The following is a 19740-nucleotide window of genomic DNA, read 5'->3' on the forward strand; positions in this document are numbered from 1 at the left end:
CATACACGGATGCACACAAACACACACTGACACACACACACACACACACACACACACACATACACAGATGCATAGACACACACACACACATGCATGCACACACACACACACACACACACACACACACACACACACACACACATGTATGCACACACACACAAACAACACAGAAGCAGTGGTTCTAAGTCTCGTTTCTCTCCCCACAGCTTGGAGCCAATGGATACACCTTTGCGATCGACCAAAATGGCTATTTGCTCCTGCACCCCAACCTGCAACCTAAGGTAGGATCAAGACTGTCCTCTATGCATCCCATCCTGCAACCTAAGGTAGGACCCAGACCATAGTAATAGAATGAATAGAACAGGCTTCATTCTATTTCTATGTCCCAGATTTTCCTCCTGACTCCTCCTGACTCTTTTTTTCTACATCATTAGTATTCCTCTGTTCTCACTTTTTCTTGACTTTTCTACCCAGATACTGGTATTATTCCGTCTGTCTGATTGGCTGCCTGTCTGTCACTCAGATCATTAACTTCAGAGAACCTGTCACCCTGGACTTCCTGGATGCTGAGCTAGAGGACAGTAAAAAGGAGGAGGTAAATACAGTTCAAACAACTAAACACCCAGACATCTCTAACATTGTCATAGTTACTACAGCTGTGTGACAGTGGTTCAATGACCAAACCGTTGAATCAAATGTCACAGTTAATTTTTGTTACAGTTTTTTACAATCCCTTTGGCACTAATTTTGGAACCTTGATGTCATTTTTCAAAACTCTAGACACAAAACTCACAACCGATGATCAAAATGCTAATTTTTCAAAACTCTTAACACTTTTTCCAATTGCTTGGATACAATACACATAAAGCTAATATAATTTTTTCATTGAACTAAAATCACCTGTTCAAAATGACACAACTTAACATCAAAGTATTACCATTTCAAAATGCAATTCACACATTACATCTGAGATGACTGTCTATTCATTTCATTACAATGATCTAACTATCAATTGATACAACTGATCAAAATGATAAGTAACTGTTGCATTACTCTTAATGCATAGTTTTATGGAAACTGACAAACAATATTCCATGTTTAGATCATGAAAGTTTCAGGATAACGAGATCCATTGACACCAATTACCGTGGAACATGAACATTATCTATGGATGTGATATTTCATCATCATTCTTTATCAGACACTGTTTCTATGGTCCCATGTACCACTTTTCCAGACCATGTTTTCAGATTTGACATTATTGTACACTCACTTTATTAGGTACACCTATCGAGTACTGGGTAGGACCCCCTTTTGCCTCCACAACAGCCTGAATTATTCATGGTGTTGTACGTTAAGAGAGGCCCTTCTGCACACCACTGTTTTAAACAGCTGGTATTTGAGCATTTGTGGCCTTTCTGTTAACTTGAATGAGTCTGGACATTCTCCTCTGACCTCTCTCATTAACAAGGTGTTTTTTTCCCACAGAACTGCCGCTCACTGAGTGTGTTTTGTTTATCGCACCATTCTCTATAAACTCTAGAGACTGTAGTGCATAAAAATCCCAGGAAGGCAGCTGTTTCTGAGATGCTGGAATCACCATGTGTGGCATCAACAATCATACCACGGTCAAAGTTGCTTAGGTTACGCATCTTGCCCGTTCTAATGTTAGGTCGAACAACAACTAAAGCTCTCTACTCTATATACTCTATATATTGAGTTGCAGGGAGCCACATGATTCGCTGTTCGAATGTAACCTTTCTTGATGAGCTAAATCAGGTCTGTAGAGCTGATGGCGTGACCTATGTCATTGTGTGGGATAATGTCAGGTTCCACCAGGCTCAAATGGTGCAAGCATGGTTTCAAGCCCAACCACAATTTACCACCCTGTACTTACCCCCATACTCTTCTTTCCTTAACACGATTGAGGAATTTTTCTTCACATGGAGGTGGAAGGTATATGATAGGCTCCCTCACGAACAAGCCACCCTTCTCCAGGCCATGGATGACGCATGCAATGACATCATGGCAGACCAGTGTCAGGCCTGGATTCGCCATGCCCGAACATTCTTCCCAAGATGTTTGGCTAAGGAAAACATCCATTGTGATGTGGATGAGAACCTATGGCCAAATCCACAAGACAGGGTTGATAGAAATCTAGAAGTACAGTAATCAACCCTTTGTTTTGCTTTTTACAGTAAGCCTGGTGAGGAACACTGCAGTTGATGTTTTGCTGTGGTTTTTTTTATTTTTTTGTAGCTAATTATTTTTGCTTTGATTCAAAGAAACCTATGAGTGATTTTATTGTATGTCATCAATAAATTTCAGATTTTGTTCAATGATTCCACTGTGTTTGTAGAATTCTCTCTGCTAGTCCTTTTACAGTGATGTATTTACGTGTAGTAGCATAATGAAGCATGTATCACATATTTTGTACTACAATATTTAATGATTGAACGAACAACTACACAGTGAAACTGTCGGTATCTTGTGTGTGGGTGATCTGAATTAATGTTCCTATGGCATTTCATGATACATTAGTTATTTGAACCAATGGTTCTGCAAGTGCAAGGTTTCTTTAAAGATATGAATGCACAATGCAATGTTTTGAACATTGGACAGCCTGTGTTACAAGTATTGACCATTTTGAGTTTTGTGTCTAGAGTTTTGAAAAATGACCACTAGGTTCTGAAATTAGTGCCAAAGTGATTGCAAAAAACTGTAAAGTATATGAAACTCTCCATCTTTTTTTGCCTTCCTCCTGTTCTGTCTGTTTCTCTCTCTCCCTCAGATCCGTCGAGAAATGATTGATGGCAAATCAGGGCAAAAGAAAATCAAGACTCTCATTAAGTCAGTTGATGAGGTAAGTCACCAATATATGGCTCAGCCATGATCAATACGGCACCATCCAGATATATGAGGCTCAGCCATGATCAATACTGGCACCATCCAGATATATGAGGCTTAGCCATGATCCATACTGGCACCATCCAGATATATGAGGCTTAGCCATGATCCATACTGGCACCATCCAGATATATGAGGCTTAGTCATGATCCATACGGGCACCATCCAGATATATGAGGCTTAGCCATGATCCATACGGGCACCATGCAGATATATGAGGCTTAGCCATGATCCATACTGGCACCATGCAGACATATGAGGCTTAGCCATGATCCATACTGGCACCATCCAGAATAACTGAGTAATGACAAAAATTCAAACTTGTACTGTAGTCCAGGTTGTGTTTGAGGAAGTGATTCTGGTGCTGATCAGGGTGATCTGATGATGTTGTCTGATTTCAGAGGTACATTGATGAGGCCATGCGGACATATACCTGGACACCAGTGGAGGGCACAGATTACAGGTGAGTGCTAAACTACCAGCCTTCATCTGGATCGTAAACGAAACGGGGAGGGACTACCTGAACTTGCCCAATAAAAAACTTGTTTTGTTTGCAAAACATTTCTCGTTACAAAATGTTTCGTTACGGTTTGCAACGGTGTGCGCTAATGACTATGACCCTGGCGGTAAGACGGAGATCGGACCTGAAGGTATGAGTGAAATCCAACTTTCACCTGACCATAGGAGTGACATCATCTGACCTTGAACTGAGCCTGTGAATAAGGTATATAACCCTGTGATCTAGAAACTTGCTTTCCTGCATTAGTCATCAACCACTGGTGTGTGTACATTTAGAGAATACACTCAGGTTATTAATGTGCCTGCTGTCTACATAGTGGATTATTCACCTGAATCAAGATTAAGACACTCCTTTCTCTTGCGAAAGAACACTAGTAGGATCCTAAACACAAATGAACTGCATGCTTTTTTCATTTTATTAATCTCCAAAACTAGGTTGAACGGTTGAGGTTGAATTATAATGATATTTCCTCCTAGCAACACTGCAAATTACATTTGATGATATTCAATAGTCCTAGAAATGCCTGATGAGGATTTTTACTGCATCTATGTTGGCTGGGAGCCAGCTGTTTGGTTTCTGAGCAATGTCCCTCTCTTCAATTCTATAAGCACGTCATTAAGCTTGAACATTTGAACCTATTTTGTTGTGTGAGTGCAGGTTGTTCACACCTCCCAATTAGGGAATGATGTCATGTTTGTTCAAGGCTCTGTGTATATTTGTGTGTGTTTGAGTGTGTGTGTGTGTGTATATATTAGGGCAGATATAATGTGATTCTGATGTGGTTGTGTGTCTGCCTCACCACTCCAGTCTAGGGCTGGTACTGCCCACATACAGTGAGAACCACATCAAGGCTAACCTGAGTGACCAGATCCTGCAGGTGCAGTGTAAGTACCAGGAGACACCCAACACCAGCCCACTCTCTCTCTCTCTTTTCTCTCTCTCTCCCAAATATGACCTTACGCCCCCCTTACTAAGTCAAGGGGGACCCCCCTGGGACCTCCCTGGGTCTCCGGCGAACACCATCGTAGGGACGATCAGAGTGGAGCACTCTATACCCCCCCTCCTCTCCTCTCCTCCTCTCTCCTTGCACCCCTCTCCTTCCCCGTGACAGTGACAAGGATATACTGGGAGTGAAACTTTTTCTTATACAGCCTCCTTTATCTACAGCCCCCTCTATCTACCCTCTTGTCTTCATACTGTGCTGTTAACTATGGTGATTTTTTTTCTTCACAACTGTTGAAGAAAAAACCTGAACAATCAGAAAGGTGAAAGCTGTGGTTTTACTGTGTTACTAAGGTGAAAATAATGGTGATCTTGTGCTATTTATTTTCTTTGCCAAATGCTCTCGCCTCTTCTCCACCAACAAGCAATGATTCTGAAGCCTATGTGTTCATAAACATGTTTTTATTTTTATGTTTCCAAACCCGTGAAAACAGGCATGCTTTTCACTCTTTTCTGTTAAGTTTTTGTTATGATTTGTAATGAGTTGTCTTCCTGTTGAGTTCCTAGATATGTACCTTGTTGCTGTTTTGTATTCAGCTTTGGAATCATTCAGTAGATAAACTCCCATGGCCCATGATGAGGGTCTGTCCTTCCTTCCTCTGTGGGAGTTTGGATTTAGTGGGTCTGAATGGGGACACCTGTTATCTCTCATGCTTTCTTTCTCCAGACCCTGTTGCTCCACTTTTTTCCTGGTTCTTTCTGTTACGTCTATTTCGGGTTTCCATGGTTAACTTTCACCGTGCCGGTTTTGTCCTTTACCTTTTCTTATTTCTTTCAGTTTCTCGACATTGTGATTTCCTATTTTTCTCATTTTGTTCAGTTTCTTGTTTGCTCTTGCAAAAAAGGTGTTTGTTCTTCATTTCTTTTCTTTCTCGTCTGTTTGACTTAATTGGTTTCTTTCTTTTGAGAAAGCAATATTTTTATTCAAATAATAATTGAATAAAATATTGTCTGTGACCCCCCTCCCCCTACCCCAAACCTTTCTTTTCTTGCTCACTACCTCTCTGATGGATCCACACAGTGCAATACACCAAGGGCAAGTATACTCCATATTGGTCCACGTTCCCTACCCTTACGTTCTTAACCTCCTCCCACCCTCGCTGACCCCACCCTCACCTGTCCCAGCCTGCTTGCCTCTGTTCCTGCCCATCTTGCCTTCAAGACCCTCCTCTTCCTCCTCTTCCTCCTCACTCTCCACCCACCCAAACACCCACCCACTCACCCGCACTCCTGCTGCAGCTCAGACCCCATCTGTCTCAAGATGGCTCCTCCAGTCTCCAACCTCACCCCCACGTCTCTGGTGCTTCAGTCACACTCACAACACCTTCAAACACCCAAAGAAGACAGATATTATCCACGTTCTCTGTTAAAACCTCTGTATTTTGTCCTCTCTACACCTCCCCTCTGTGGATAGCTCTCTAAACTGGTCGTGTCACTTTACTATCCATCTCTCTCTCTTTCCTACTGTCTCCTCTCTCCATCTCTCTGTGTCCCTTTCTCTCACTATTTCTCTACCATCTCTTTATTCCTCCCTCTCTCTCTCTATCTATCTGCTGTCTCGCAATGTCATTGTAGCTGAAAGGATGTCTTAACTCTCACACCAGTGTACAGGAGTTGAGGGAGCCGCCATCGGTTCCAAAAGAACGTCTTCCATATTAACTGTCCTCCCACTAGAGCAGGCAAAGCTCTACCTGTAATGATGAAGCATTGTTTGTCATTATAATGTAGTTAAACAAACTGAAGTTAACCCCATTGTTTTATTAGTATAACTGAGGCTGGTTCCATTTGAGTTCATTGGTCCACATGATAGTGCATCTGAATGTCACCACAGTTTATCAACTATTTACAACATTATTATGACTATTAATAGTTAGACTATTAATATGTTAGCTTGACTAAGGCCACCGGCATTGTAGCCAAGCTGTTTAAGCTCAGGTGATTAAATCCCCATGTTAGCATAACTAAGGTTATTAGCATGTTAGCTTTAATGAAGTTGACACTTGAACAACAGACTGTGTTAGTTAGCTCAACCTATATTGTCCCTCTCCGTGTCAGCTAGTGCTGCTGACGGATCTCTTTAGGGCCACACTGTGGGTCACCCTGGTCTTCTCATGTTGTTGGGTACGTGGCAGAGCGCCCCGTGGCGCCTGCCTCGTGTGTCGTCCCTCTGTAACCCCTGTCTCCATCAGCTTGTCTCCCTCCTCCCCCATCAGTCCTCAGACTGCTGGGGGAACGGTCCTCTACCTCCTCCTCCACAAAAAAAAACATGACCCGGATGTGCACGGCATTGTGGGTGCAACACTACCTGGGCACTGCAGTCAATTTATCAGTTTTCAAATATGTATATGTATCATCTACTTGTCATCTACTTTCTCTACTTTTATAAAGATTATCTAAAATGTAAAAGATGTCTGATAAAAGCAGATATATTACCGTGTTTAATTAAGAGACTCATAGATACATCTTACTTTTATATCTGAATGAAAATGAATAAGGTTAGTGTACTAGAGGTAAAGCAAGTTGCCCCTTGATATGCCCTTCACAATGCAATGCATTTCCCCTGATTGTGTGTCTCTCTGAGCCGTGTCCCCTGCCAGTCTGAGGGATGACCACTTCCATCGGGACCCCTGCGCCACCCACCTCCCCCTGCAATAGTTGGCCATGTTGATGCCTGCCTGTGAAATGCACTCATTATGGGTTTATCTGTCTGAGAACTCACTTCCCCTCATGATGTGTGATGGAAGTCAGTTCTCCGACATAAAAAAAGAACAATTAACTTGAAATCAAAATGGTTGGATTCATCTGGTTATGATTTTTCAATGGTAATAAACTAAAGTGGAAAATGAGAAAGAAGTGAGTGCTGGGCAAAGTCAGGTTGCATTTGAGGCACCATATTGGCTAACGCTGGTGTATCCCCCATGATTCCTCTTTGGTGTTGCTATGGTAACTCCCTTCCGCGTTCCCTGCACCCCTGAAGAACAGCCGCTGTGTACCCAGAACCCCCCACTGCTCTGCTCATGGCTCTTCCCAGATAATCTTCCCCTTTCTGTTGCAGATTTTGAATCTCTGCTGCCAAACAGTTTTGAGTCTGAAGGACATGTATTCATAGCTCCCAGGTAGCCCTGTGTGAATGCTTGCTGTCTTCCCATTTGTTTTGATGGTCCTCACTGTAGTGTCTCCACCACCTTCAGCCCACAACATTACTCAGTTGTTCACTTCCACCACCTTCCTTCAACCCCCAACACTTAACGTCACACCAAGAAATCTCCTCAGCCACTAGTCATTTGTTATTGTCAGTCGCACCTCACATTTCTTTTCTTGTGGTGTTCAAGACTGTGCCGTTGATCATTTTGTTGTAGTGTCATTGCTGTGGGTTTTCTCATATCATGGTTTGACTTTGTGCGTTCTTTGTTGACAAAGTTAGGAGTCCGACGAGACTTGTGTTTTTGTTTTTTACCGTTTCTGACAACAGAATTTATATAGTCTACTATTTTGGAATTTCAGTGCATTCAACCCTTCTCGCCTCCTGCCCCAAAGTAATCCCTCCCATCCCAAAACTTACCCTCCCTGCCCCCAGAACTATTCCTGTGCTACCTCACATCCTTTGCATGTCGCCAGTTGGTGCTGCATGGTTTTGTGTGTATGCATATTCCAAGGTGTGTTTGTGACTGCAGTATGAATACAGTATGTAATCTTGAGAATACCTACTTGAAGTAAATAAAGATGTACAGTATAATGTGTATAAAAGGTGAATGAAATCCCCCTTTGCATGTTTTCTTTTTGTCATGATCAGACCTCCATCCTGTAAAGCTCCCAGCTCCATGCTGAAAGACTGACAAGAACACTCACTCTGTCTGCTGCCAGTGTGTTGCGTTCACTAGCCCTTCACTCCATATTTCACTCTTGACAGTCTGGCTCGTAGGCATGTTTGAATATCCTGACAGCCTCAGGACATGCATGCGTATGAGTTTCTATGGGTTTGTGTGCTGTGAGAGTGTTTGGGAATGTGCATCTGGGTATTGTAAATAAGAGCTGTCCATATACCTGCTCAGGGAATGTGAGAAGCCAGACACACATTGTGTGTTTGTTCTCAACTGTTCTTGGGTCAAAACCAAAATGCTGCCGCTGACTGTCCTCAGGGAATACTGCAACGAGCTAGAGCTCTCCAACAACAACACTGAGTTCCTGCTCAACTTCATCGCTCTCATGGAGAAGGTGACACCTGACTCCAAACAATGTGAGTCCCTCCGTCTCTCCAGTTCCCTCTTCTTACAGTAATCTCACCACTTGTAGGAATGTAATGGCATGATCAGAATTCTCATTGTTTACATTTGACCGCTATACACAGTATTTAAATGCACAGTCAGAATCAACAATTTGCTGTCAATCACAATGCCTCCTAAAGCATGTCCCCTTCTCACTGTGGTCTAACCCAGGTGACAACCTGCTCCTTCATAACCTCATCCTCGACACTGGCATCATCAGACAGCTGGTGGAGAAGGTGTGGAAGACCAAAGACCTCACCACGTGAGTAGAGGACTGCATGTGTACTATGTGTTATATCCAGTGTCTGGGTACTTCCTGTATTCTCACTCTCCTGTTCTGTGTTGCAGCTATGGCTTTCTGGCAGTGTTTGCTGCAACAGACGGAGGGATTACAAGAGTGTTTCCCAACAAGTGAGTCCAGTCTTAATCTACCACCCAACCTTTCTTCAAAGTTTTAGGTTTTAGAGTACATTGGATGTGCATTTAAAGCCTCCCAAACATTGGACCAAAGTCAAGTGCAAAGTCAAGTGCATAAACGTATCTAAATTACTTTTTGCGCTTGTAAACATATAAACCGGAATTAAATATCCAGGGTAGCTAGGACCAAGGTATCTGCAGGTATACCTTACAGTTTATTCGTTTCTGGCCCTGGCTCTGTGCGTGAGTTTTAATGTTGTGCTGATCCTCAGGGCTGCTGAGACCTGGGAAGAGGACCCTGAGCCTTTTAATGCCAGCTATTACCGCCGCAGTCTGGACAACAAGGGCTACATCTTCAGAGCGCCTTATCGCACCGGTGAGTCATCATCTGTCTCACCTCCACCCAGACACTACTGTACTACTAAAGTCTTTATGGGATCTGTTCTGTTGATTTATTGTTATTGACTCCCTTCCTCTGTCCCTCCCTCCCTCCTTCCTCCTCCATCCCTCCTCCATCCTTCCCCAACCCTCTTCCCTCCCTCCATCCCTTCCTGCCTCCCCCTCCCTCCCTCCCCCCGTCCCTCCTTCTCATTCTTCTCCCATGAAGTGAATGATGAGCTGCTGAACCCAGAGAACGATACCATAGGAATCCTGGTCAGCACTGCAGTGGAGATCACAGTGGGAGGGAAAACCATCAAACCTGCAGGTGAAGGGTTCATTAGCATTGTTGGAGGTGTAGCACATGGGAATGTGTAAAACTTCCTCAGCCTGAAGTGTCCCCACTTGCACCACTGCACAGCGAACTTTTCGCGTGGCGCCGACTGGTAAAACATTTCAGGAGGGTGGTCACGTGTGCTGGCAAGGCAGATATTAGCCAAATCGGGAGGAAGTGGTACTTGCTAAGCAAGCAGTGTGACGTCCTTTACAGAGGCATGATGTGTAGTACTGTTAGTTACTCTACTGGGGGCTAGTATGGGCTAGTATGATGTGTTAATCCACTGCAGAATTTAGGATCTTAATTTGATCACTTTGTTGTCGCAGAGAACTTTCTTGCACAGCAGGAAGTGTAAATTGTAGTGTATTCGAGGTGTAAAAAGGCTTATAACGTTTGTTATTTCCACTTTAGTATTTTCAGACTAACGAAAAACATATCACCTACAAAAATGTCCATTAATTATAATCCACATACTAATTCACATTTCCTGTTGCTGCAGAATTATTATCATGTTCTAATTAAGAGAGTACGTCTGAAGTAGGTATTTGGAGGGAAATATATTTCTCCTGGTAGGAGGAATATCTCTCTCTCTCTCTCTCTCTCTCTCTCTCTTTCTTTTCTCTCTCTCTTTCTCTCTCTCTATCGCACGCTCTCCCCTCCTCTCTCATTTCTTTGGAATATCTCAATGTCTCTCCCTCTGTGTATGACTAGTGGTTGGCGTAAAGCTGGACCTTGAGGCCTGGGTGGACAAATTCAAGATCCTGGCTAGCAACCAAACAAGTCCAACAAGTGACAACCGCCAAGTCCAACAAGCGGTAACAAACATAAGGACAAGCAGGAATTAAACCCACACACAAGCATATGAAATGTGTTTTTTGCTTATCGTTGATGATGATTTGTTTTGGACAGTGTGGACCAACCAGTGGCTGTGAGATGGACTGTGAAGCCAACAGCGAAGTAAGATAAAGAATAATCAGTGATGTATTGGAGGATATACGCAGGTATATGCCGAGTACCCATGTATTTTTCAGTGGGCATTGCGTATACTCACTTCTTAATCCCCAGGATGCTTATCAAAGTAGTGTAGTGTAGGTATACGCCGTATCAAGTAATAATGCTGTTTAGCTTAAAATGTTGATAAACTATTATTTCTTCACATTTTCAATGCAGCAATGTGCACATGAGAACAGTGTGAATGTTGCAAAATGCAATTTGTTGGAAAACACCATTCTAAAATGCTCACCACACATGCGATCGGTTTCATGGACAGAGATGGAAATATTCCTTAGAAATGTTGAGAGGGGAGATCTAAAGATGCAACAACTATCATGGGTTGATAATATGACTAGGATAATGCCTTAAAATAATTGCCTCCAACATCCAGGTTTCAAACAATTAAGGAACAGTTAATAGATAGTGATGCTTATGATAGGCCTTGGTTATCAGGAATCAACGTAAGACCCAGATGCAGACACGTCGCTTTGACAATGGTTTAATATTCCAACAGGGGCAGGCAATAGACAGGTCAAGGCAGGCAGGGGTCAGTAAACCAGAGGTGGGGAAATGGTACCGGACGGCAGGCAGGCTCAGGGTCAGGGTAAGCAGAGGTCAATAATCCAGAGGTGGGGCAACGGTACAGGTTGGCAGGCAGGCTTAGGGTCAGGGGCAGGCAGAGTGGTCAGGCAGGCAGGCTCAGAGTCAGGATAGGCAAGGGTCAAAATCAGGAGGGCAAGAAAAAGAGAGACTGGGAAAGCAGGAACTGAGAACAAAAACGCTGGTTGACTTGACAAACAAGACGAACTGGCAACAGGTATAGAGTTGAAGTCGGAAGTTTACATACACCTTAGTCAAATACATTTAAACTCTGTTTTTCACAACTCCTGACATTTAATACGAGTAAAGATTCCCTGTCTTAGGTCAGTTAGGATCACCACTTCATTTTAAGAATGTGAAATGTCAGAATAATAGTAGAGAGAATTATTTATTTAGGCTTTTATTTCTTTCATCACATTCCCAGTGGGTCAGAAGTTTACATACACTCAATTAGTATTTGGTAGCATTGCTTTTAAATTGTTTAACTTGGGTCAAACGTTTCGGGTAGCCTTCCACAAGCTTCCCACAATACGTTGGGTGAATTTTTGCCCATTCCTGATGACAGAGCTGGTGTAACAGCCAGGTTTGTTGGCCTCCTTGCTCGCACACACTTTTTCAGTTCTGCCCACAAACCTTCTATGGAATTGAGGGCAGGGCTTTGCGATGGCCACTCCAATACCTTGACTTTGCTGTCCTTAAGCCATTTTGCCACAACTTTGGAAGTTTGCTTGGGGTCATTGTCCATTTGGAAGACCTGTTTGCAACCAAGCTTTACCCTCCTGACGGATGTCTTGAGATGTTCCTTCAATATACACACATCATTTTCCCGCCTCATGAAGCCATCTATTTTGTAAAGTGCACCAGTCCCTCCTGCAGCAAAGCTCCCCCACAGCATGATGCTGCCACCCCTGTGCTTCACGGGTGGGATGGTTTTCTTCGGCTTGCAGGCCTCCCCCTTTTTCCTCCAAACATAACAATGGTCATTATGGCCAAACAGTTCTATTTTTGTTTCATCAGACCAGAGGACATTTCTCCAAAAAGTACTATCTTTGTCCCCATGTGCAGTTGCAAACCATAGTCTGTTTTTTATGGTGGTTTTGGAGAAGTGGCTTCTTCCTTGCTGAGCGGCCTTTCAGGTTATGTCGATATAGGACTCGTTTTACTGTGGATTTAGATACTTTTGTTTGCTCAGCATGTTCACAAGATCCTTTGCTGTTGTTCTGGGATTGATTTGCACTTTTCGCACCAAAGTACGTTCATCTCTCGAAGACAGAAAGCATCTCCTTCCTGAGCGGTCCATGGTGTTTATACTTGCGTACTATTGTTTGTACAGATGAACGTGGTACCTTCAGTACCAGGTCTACTTTTTTTCTGAGGTCTTGGTTGATTTCTTTTGATTGTCCCATGATGTCAAGCAAAGAGGCACTGAGTTTGAAGGTAGGCCTTGAAGTATATCCACAGGTACACCTCCAATTGACTCAAATTATGTCAATTAGCCAATAGGATGGTTCTTAAGCCATGACATCATTTTCTGGAATTTTCCAAGCTGTTTAAAGGCACAGTCAACATAGTGTATGTAAACTTCTGACCCACTGGAATTGTGATACAATGAATTATACGTGAAATTGTCACGTTCTGAACATAGTTCTTTTGTGTTTTCCTTGTTTTAGTGTTGGTCAGAACGTGAGCTGGGTGGGCATTCTATGTTGTGTGTCTAGTTTGTCTATTTCAATGTTTGGCCTGATATGGTTCTCAATCAGAGGCATGTGTTAGTCATTGTCTCTGATTGGGAACCATATTTAGGTAGCCTGTTTTGTGTTGGGTTTTGTGGGTTTCCTGTCTTTGTGTTTGCTGTACCAGATAGGGCTGTTTCGGTTTTGCCAAGTTTATTGTTTTGTATTATGTTCATGTTAAGTTTTCTTATTAAAAAACATGAACTATAACCACGCTGCGTTTTGGTCCGCACCAGGCTTCCTGTGCGTGTCCAGAGCCCACTACTCCCTGTTTCTCCTCCCCGCACTCGCCCTGAGGTGCGTGTCCTCGGCCCAGTACCACCAGTGCCGGCACCACGCACCAGGCCTACAGTGCGTCCCGCCTGTCCAGAGATGCTAGAGTCTCCCGCCTGTCCAGAGCTGCTAGAGTCTCCTGCCTATCCAGAGCTGCTAGAGTCTCCCGCCTGTCCAGAGCTGCTAGAGTCTCCCGCCTGTCCAGAGCTGCTAGAGTCTCCCGCCTGTCCAGAGCTGCTAGGGTCTCCCGCCTGTCCAGAGCTGCTAGGGTCTCCCGCCTGTCCAGAGCTGCTAGGGTCTCCCGCCTGTCCAGAGCTGCTAGGGTCTCCCGCCTGTCCAGAGCTGCTCGGGTCTCCCGCCTGTCCAGAGCTGCTAGGGTCTCCCGCCCTTCCAGAGCCGCCAGTCAGCCAGGATCTTCCAGAGCCGCCAGTCAGCCAGGATCTTCCAGAGCCGCCAGTCAGCCAGGATCTTCCAGAGCCGCCAGTCAGCCAGGATCTTCCAGAGCCGCCAGTCAGCCAGGATCCTTCAGAGCCGCCAGTCAGCCAGGATCTTGCAGATCTTCCAGAGCCGCCAGTCAGCCAGGATCCGCCAGAGCCGTCAACCTGCCTGAGCTATCTCTCAGTCCTGAGCTTCTTCAGTAATGATGCACCCCTCAGTCCAGTGGGGCCCTTTGTTAGGGTTACTAGGCCAAGGTCGGCGGTGAGGGTCGCCACTCAAGGGACGTTAAGGAGGTGGACAAAGACTATGATGGAGTGGGATCCACGTCCAGCGCCAGAGCCGCCACCGCGGACAGATGCCCACCCAGACCCTCCCCTATAGGTTTAGGTTGTGCGGTCGGAGTCCGCACCTTGGGGGGGGGGGGTACTGTCACGTTCTGACCATAGTTCTTTTGTGTTTTCCATGTTTTAGTGTTGGTCAGGACGTGAGCTGGGTGGGCATTCTATGTTGTGTGTCTAGTTTGTCTATTTCTATGTTTGGCCTGATATGGTTCTCATTCAGAGGCAGGTGTTAGTCATTGTCTCTGATTGGGAACAATATTTAGGTAGCCTGTTTTGTGGGTGGTTGTTTCCTGTCTTTGTGTTTGCTGCACCAGATAGGGCTGATTCGGTTTTGCCACGTTTATTGTTTTGTATTATGTTCATGTTTTCTTATTAAAAAACATGAACTATAACCACGCTGCGTTTTGGTCCGCCTCTCCTTCCCAGGAAGAAAGCCGTTACAATTGTTGGAAAATGACTTGTGTCTTGCACAAAGTAATGTCCTAACGGACTTGCCAAAACTATAGTTTGTTAACATGACATTTTTGGAGTGGTTGAAAAAGTGTATGTAGACTTCCGACTTCAACTGTAAATACACAGGGGAAGTTGGGCGACACCTGGAGGGGGGTGGAGACAATCACAAGGACAGGTGAAACAAATCTAGGTTTGACAAACTGTCTTCTGGTAGATGGAAAGGCTTTCCAAAAAACATTTACATTACATTTACATTTACATTTAAGTCATTTGGCAGACGCTCTTATCCAGAGCGACTTACAAATTGGTGAATTCACCTTATGACATCCAGTGGAACAGCCACTTTACAATAGTGCATCTAAATCATTTAAGGGGGGGGGTGAGAAGGATTACTTTATCCTATCCTAGGTATTCCTTAAAGAGGTGGGGTTTCAGGTGTCTCCGGAAGGTGGTGATTGACTCCGCTGTCCTGGCGTCGTGAGGGAGTTTGTTCCACCATTGGGGGGCCAGAGCAGCGAACAGTTTTGACTGGGCTGAGCGGGAACTGTACTTCCTCAGTGGTAGGGAGGCGAGCAGGCCAGAGGTGGATGAACGCAGTGCCCTTGTTTGGGTGTAGGGCCTGATCAGAGCCTGGAGGTACTGCGGTGCCGTTCCCCTCACAGCTCCGTAGGCAAGCACCATGGTCTTGTAGCGGATGCGAGCTTCAACTGGAAGCCAGTGGAGAGAGCGGAGGAGCGGGGTGACGTGAGAGAACTTGGGAAGGTTGAACACCAGACGGGCTGCGGCGTTCTGGATGAGTTGTAGGGGTTTAATGGCACAGGCAGGGAGCCCAGCCAACAGCGAGTTGCAGTAATCCAGCCGGGAGATGACAAGTGCCTGGATTAGGACCTGCTCCGCTTCCTGTGTGAGGCAGGGTCGTACTCTGCGGATGTTGTAGAGCATGAACCTATAGGAACGGGCCACCGCCTTGATGTTAGTTGAGAACGACAGGGTGTTGTCCAGGATCACGCCAAGGTTCTTAGCGCTCTGGGAGGAGGACACAATGGAGTTGTCAACCGTGATGGCGAGATCATGGAACGGGCAGTCCTTCCCCGGGAGGAAGAGCAGCTCCGTCTTGCCGAGGTTCAGCTTGAGGTGGTGATCCGTCATCCACACTGATATGTCTGCCAGACATGCAGAGATGCGATTCGCCACCTGGTCATCAGAAGGGGGAAAGGAGAAGATTAATTGTGTGTCGTCTGCATAGCAATGATAGGAGAGACCATGTGAGGTTATGACAGAGCCAAGTGACTTGGTGTATAGCGAGAATAGGAGAGGGCCTAGAACAGAGCCCTGGGGGACACCAGTGGTGAGCGCGTGGCGAGGAGACAGATTCTCGCCACGCCACCTGGTAGGAGCGACCAGGTGGCGTGGCGAGAATCTGTCTCCTCGCCACGCGCTTCTCAATTAAATGTTAACTAGCCTATGTCTACCTGGCAGAATTATATCATAATTATTTGCATCAATCCAGTGGCCATTTGTTTTACAAACTCCATCTCATATGCTACAGAAACACCACTAACCAAACAACAGTGCTAGGTACCTGGCACTTGAATTAAAGGGTAACTCCATTTTCCCTAGACCTCAAAATTTGTCTCATAGTGTGGTTTAAGCATTGTTGTGGACTTGGAACATCAAATGTTCTTGTTTTTCTATTAAACAAGTGTGACTTAATTTACTCAGTTGACCGCCTGATGTATCTGTTTCAATGGTAGGGCTACTATTAGCCTACTTGCACAGTACATTTTTGTTTGGCCTGACAGAATTTTTCAATGTTTCTCATATAATTCTTTGCACAGGGAGGGTCGTTTGGGATTTTTTGGGGGGGGCTAGATTTGCGTATACTCACTTCTCCAGGCATCACTACACCACTGTGAACAATGCTACTATCATGTTTTCAATGGTACTATATGCATGAAGCTAAGACAGTTGAGAGTTAAACAGACTAACAGTTGGGGTCTCATGTCGTCATGGTTCTCCATCTGCGCCTGTCCATGCAGGACCTTCTTTGTTACCTGGTGGATGACGGTGGTTTCCTGATCATGTCCAATCAGAAGGATCACTGGAACAAGGTGACATGTCCTGACAGTTACTACAAAGCTTTATTGAACCCAGTCTATCCTTGACTTAGGGGCATGTTGTATAATTCTGTTTCCTCTCTTCCACAGATTGGCATGTTCTTCAGTGAGGTGGACCCCTACCTGATGCATGCTCTCTACAACAACTCCTTTTACAACCGGAAGCAGTCCTTTGACTACCAGTCTGTGTGTGACCCCGTGCCAAGCAGCAACACCGGGGCTGCACCAAGAGGAGTCTTTGTGGTAAGGACTTCACATATTCAACAATAAATGACACGGCTATCGGGCCTCCCAAGTGGCGCAGCGGTCTAAGGCACTGCATCGCAGTGCTAGTGACGTCACTACAGACCCAGGTTTGATCCCGGGCTGTATCACATCCGGCCTTAATCGGGAGTCCCCTAGGGCGGCGCACAATTGGCCCAGCGTCGTCCAGGTTAGGGGAGGGTTCGGCCAGGGGGGCTTTACTTGGCTACTTGCGCTTTTGTGACTCCTTGTGGTGGCCCGGGCACCTGCAGGCTGATAGTGGTCATCAGTTGAACAGTGTTTCCTCCGACACATTGGTGCAGCTGGCTTCCGGGTTAAGCGGGCGGGTGTTAAGAAGCTTGGTTTGGCAGGATGCATAACTCGACCTTTGCCTCCCGAGCCTGTTGGGGAGTTGCAGCGATGAGACAAGAACAAAGTTGGGGAGAAAAGGGTGGTAAAATACAAAATAAGACACGACTATCACCCTTCTGTAATAATGGATTTTTTTCCTTTATTTAACCAGGCAAGTCAGTTAAAAACAAATTCTTATTTTCAATGACGGCCTGGGAACAGTGGGTTAACTGCCTGTTCAGGGGCAGAACGACAGATTTGTACCTTGTCAGCTCGGGGGTTTGAACTCACAACCTTCTGGTTACTAGTCCAACGCTCAAACCACTAGGCTACCCTGCCGGATAAATGAATGCTTGATAGCTAGCTAATTTAAAATGGAGAACAGGCAATGTCCTTGTGTTTATGTGTCCCCTTCTTTCTCTGTCCCATCAGCCCACCATTGCAGACTTTGTGAACCTGGCCTGGTGGTCATCAGCAGCTGCCTGGTAAGACCAGAGAATACAAGAATACTGTTGCCTGAAACACACACTACTTAAACAGAGCCACAAATTTGCACTACCAACATCCTTTAAACAATCTCCCTTTCCACCCAGGTCCCTATTTCAGCAGCTGCTCTATGGAATGGCCTACCACAGTTGGTTTGTCACAGGTGAGTACAAAGTCGAGATATTGTGGTTTCTGCAGAGTAATGTTATATCACTGTTCTATATATATTTTTTTAATGAAGGACAGTGATTGCAACACTAGACTGATTATCTGTGTCCACATCAATATGTATTTGTCTATGTCTGTGTGCTGTAGATGAGGTGGAGGCAGAGGGGATGGACTCCAGAGAGACCAGCTGTGTGACGATACAGACTCAGTTCTACTTCACTAACATCAACAGCTCCTATGACATCCTGCAAGACTGTGGCAACTGTTCCAGGTAGCTTTTACTTTCCACGTACAACTCATACAAACATACACCAACACACAGTGCAGAAATTACTCAGACCCATTGACCTTTTACACATTTTGTTACGTTACAGCATTATTCTAAAATAGATTAAATTGCTTTTTTTCCTCCTCAATCTGCACACAATACCCCATAATGACAAAGCAAAAACAGGATTTTATAAATGTTTGCAAATGTATAAAAAATTTTAAAGATATGAAATATCAAATTTACATAAGTATTCAGACTGTTTACTCAGTACTCTGTTGAAGCACCTTTGGCAGCAATTACAACCTCAAGTCTTCTTGGTATGAAGTTAGAAGCTCGGCACACCTATTTGGGGAGTTTCTCCCATTCTCTCTGCAGATCCTCTCACTCTGTCAGGTTGGATGGGGAGCGTCGCTGCACAGCTATTTTCCGGTCTCTCCAGAGATGTTCAATCGGGTTCATTCCTGCATATGTGAATTGATTGCCCCCCATCTATCGTCAGAGCTCATACTGTTTGTCAGGCATAGGTGTATAGGTGGCAGGGAAGTCAGGCGCAGGAGAGTCAAACGGAGTGTAAAATGGAGTCTTTTAATAAAGTCCACGTAACATGCTCCATAACACTAAAATGTACATACATCAACAAACATGGGTACGAGGACCCGACGCGCACCTGTACAACATAAAACTACACTGACAATAAAACAATCTCTGACAAAGACATGAGGGGAAACAGAGGGTTAAATACACAACAGGTAATGAATGGGATTGAAAACAGGTGTGTGGGAAGACAAGACAAAACCAATGGAAAATGAAAAATGGATCAATGATGGCTAGAAGACCGGTGACGTCGAACGCCGAGCACCGCCCAAACAAGGAGAGGCAACGACTTCGGCAGAAGTCGTGACACTGTTAGGTGACCTAAACTAGGACATGCTTAATATCCCGGCCGTCCTACAATCTAAACTAGATGCCCTCAATCTCACACAAATTATCAATGAACCTACCAGGTACAACCCCAAATCTGTAAACACGGGCACCCTCATAGATATCATCCTAACCAACCTGCCCTCTAAATACACCTCTGCTGTCTTCAACCAGGATCTCAGCGATCACTGCCACATTGCCTGCATCCGTAATGGGTCCGCGGTCAAACAACCATCCCTTTATCACTGTCAAACGCACCCTAAAACACTTCAGCAAGCAGGACTTTCTAATCGACCTGCCCCGTTATCCTGGAAGGATGTTGACCTCATTCCGTCAGTAGAAGATGCCTGGTTATTCTTTAAAAGTGCTTTCCTTACCATCTTAAATAAGCATGCACCATTCAAAAAATGTTGAACCAGGAACAGATATAGCCCTTAGTTCAATCCAGATCTGACTGCCGTTGACCAGCACAAAAACATCCTGTGGGGTACTGCATTAGCATCGAATATCCCCCACGCCAAAAGTT

General features: G+C 44.9%; 1 protein-coding gene across 2 annotated transcripts in view; it reads left to right on the forward strand.

Moving 5' to 3' along the window:
- The window catches only part of LOC135540277 (voltage-dependent calcium channel subunit alpha-2/delta-2-like), a 308846-nt gene that overhangs the window by 276902 nt on the left and 12204 nt on the right, over window positions 1–19740 (forward strand). Inside the window, exons 18-35 of one of the 2 annotated variants that reach the window (XM_064966836.1) lie at window positions 207–281; window positions 524–595; window positions 2792–2863; window positions 3309–3370; window positions 4235–4311; window positions 7461–7545; window positions 8569–8666; window positions 8866–8956; window positions 9043–9105; window positions 9384–9487; window positions 9719–9817; window positions 10538–10641; window positions 10736–10783; window positions 16697–16768; window positions 16865–17017; window positions 17801–17853; window positions 17962–18017; window positions 18170–18293. In XM_064966836.1, the coding sequence (XP_064822908.1) occupies window positions 207–281; window positions 524–595; window positions 2792–2863; window positions 3309–3370; window positions 4235–4311; window positions 7461–7545; window positions 8569–8666; window positions 8866–8956; window positions 9043–9105; window positions 9384–9487; window positions 9719–9817; window positions 10538–10641; window positions 10736–10783; window positions 16697–16768; window positions 16865–17017; window positions 17801–17853; window positions 17962–18017; window positions 18170–18293 (1508 nt within the window). The remainder of the gene's footprint in view (window positions 1–206; window positions 282–523; window positions 596–2791; window positions 2864–3308; window positions 3371–4234; window positions 4312–7460; window positions 7546–8568; window positions 8667–8865; window positions 8957–9042; window positions 9106–9383; window positions 9488–9718; window positions 9818–10537; window positions 10642–10735; window positions 10784–16696; window positions 16769–16864; window positions 17018–17800; window positions 17854–17961; window positions 18018–18169; window positions 18294–19740) is intronic. The other variant, XM_064966837.1, reaches the window with a different exon arrangement.

This window comes from Oncorhynchus masou, chromosome 5 (genome assembly GCF_036934945.1).
Source record: "Oncorhynchus masou masou isolate Uvic2021 chromosome 5, UVic_Omas_1.1, whole genome shotgun sequence".
Lineage (NCBI taxonomy): Eukaryota > Metazoa > Chordata > Actinopteri > Salmoniformes > Salmonidae > Oncorhynchus > Oncorhynchus masou.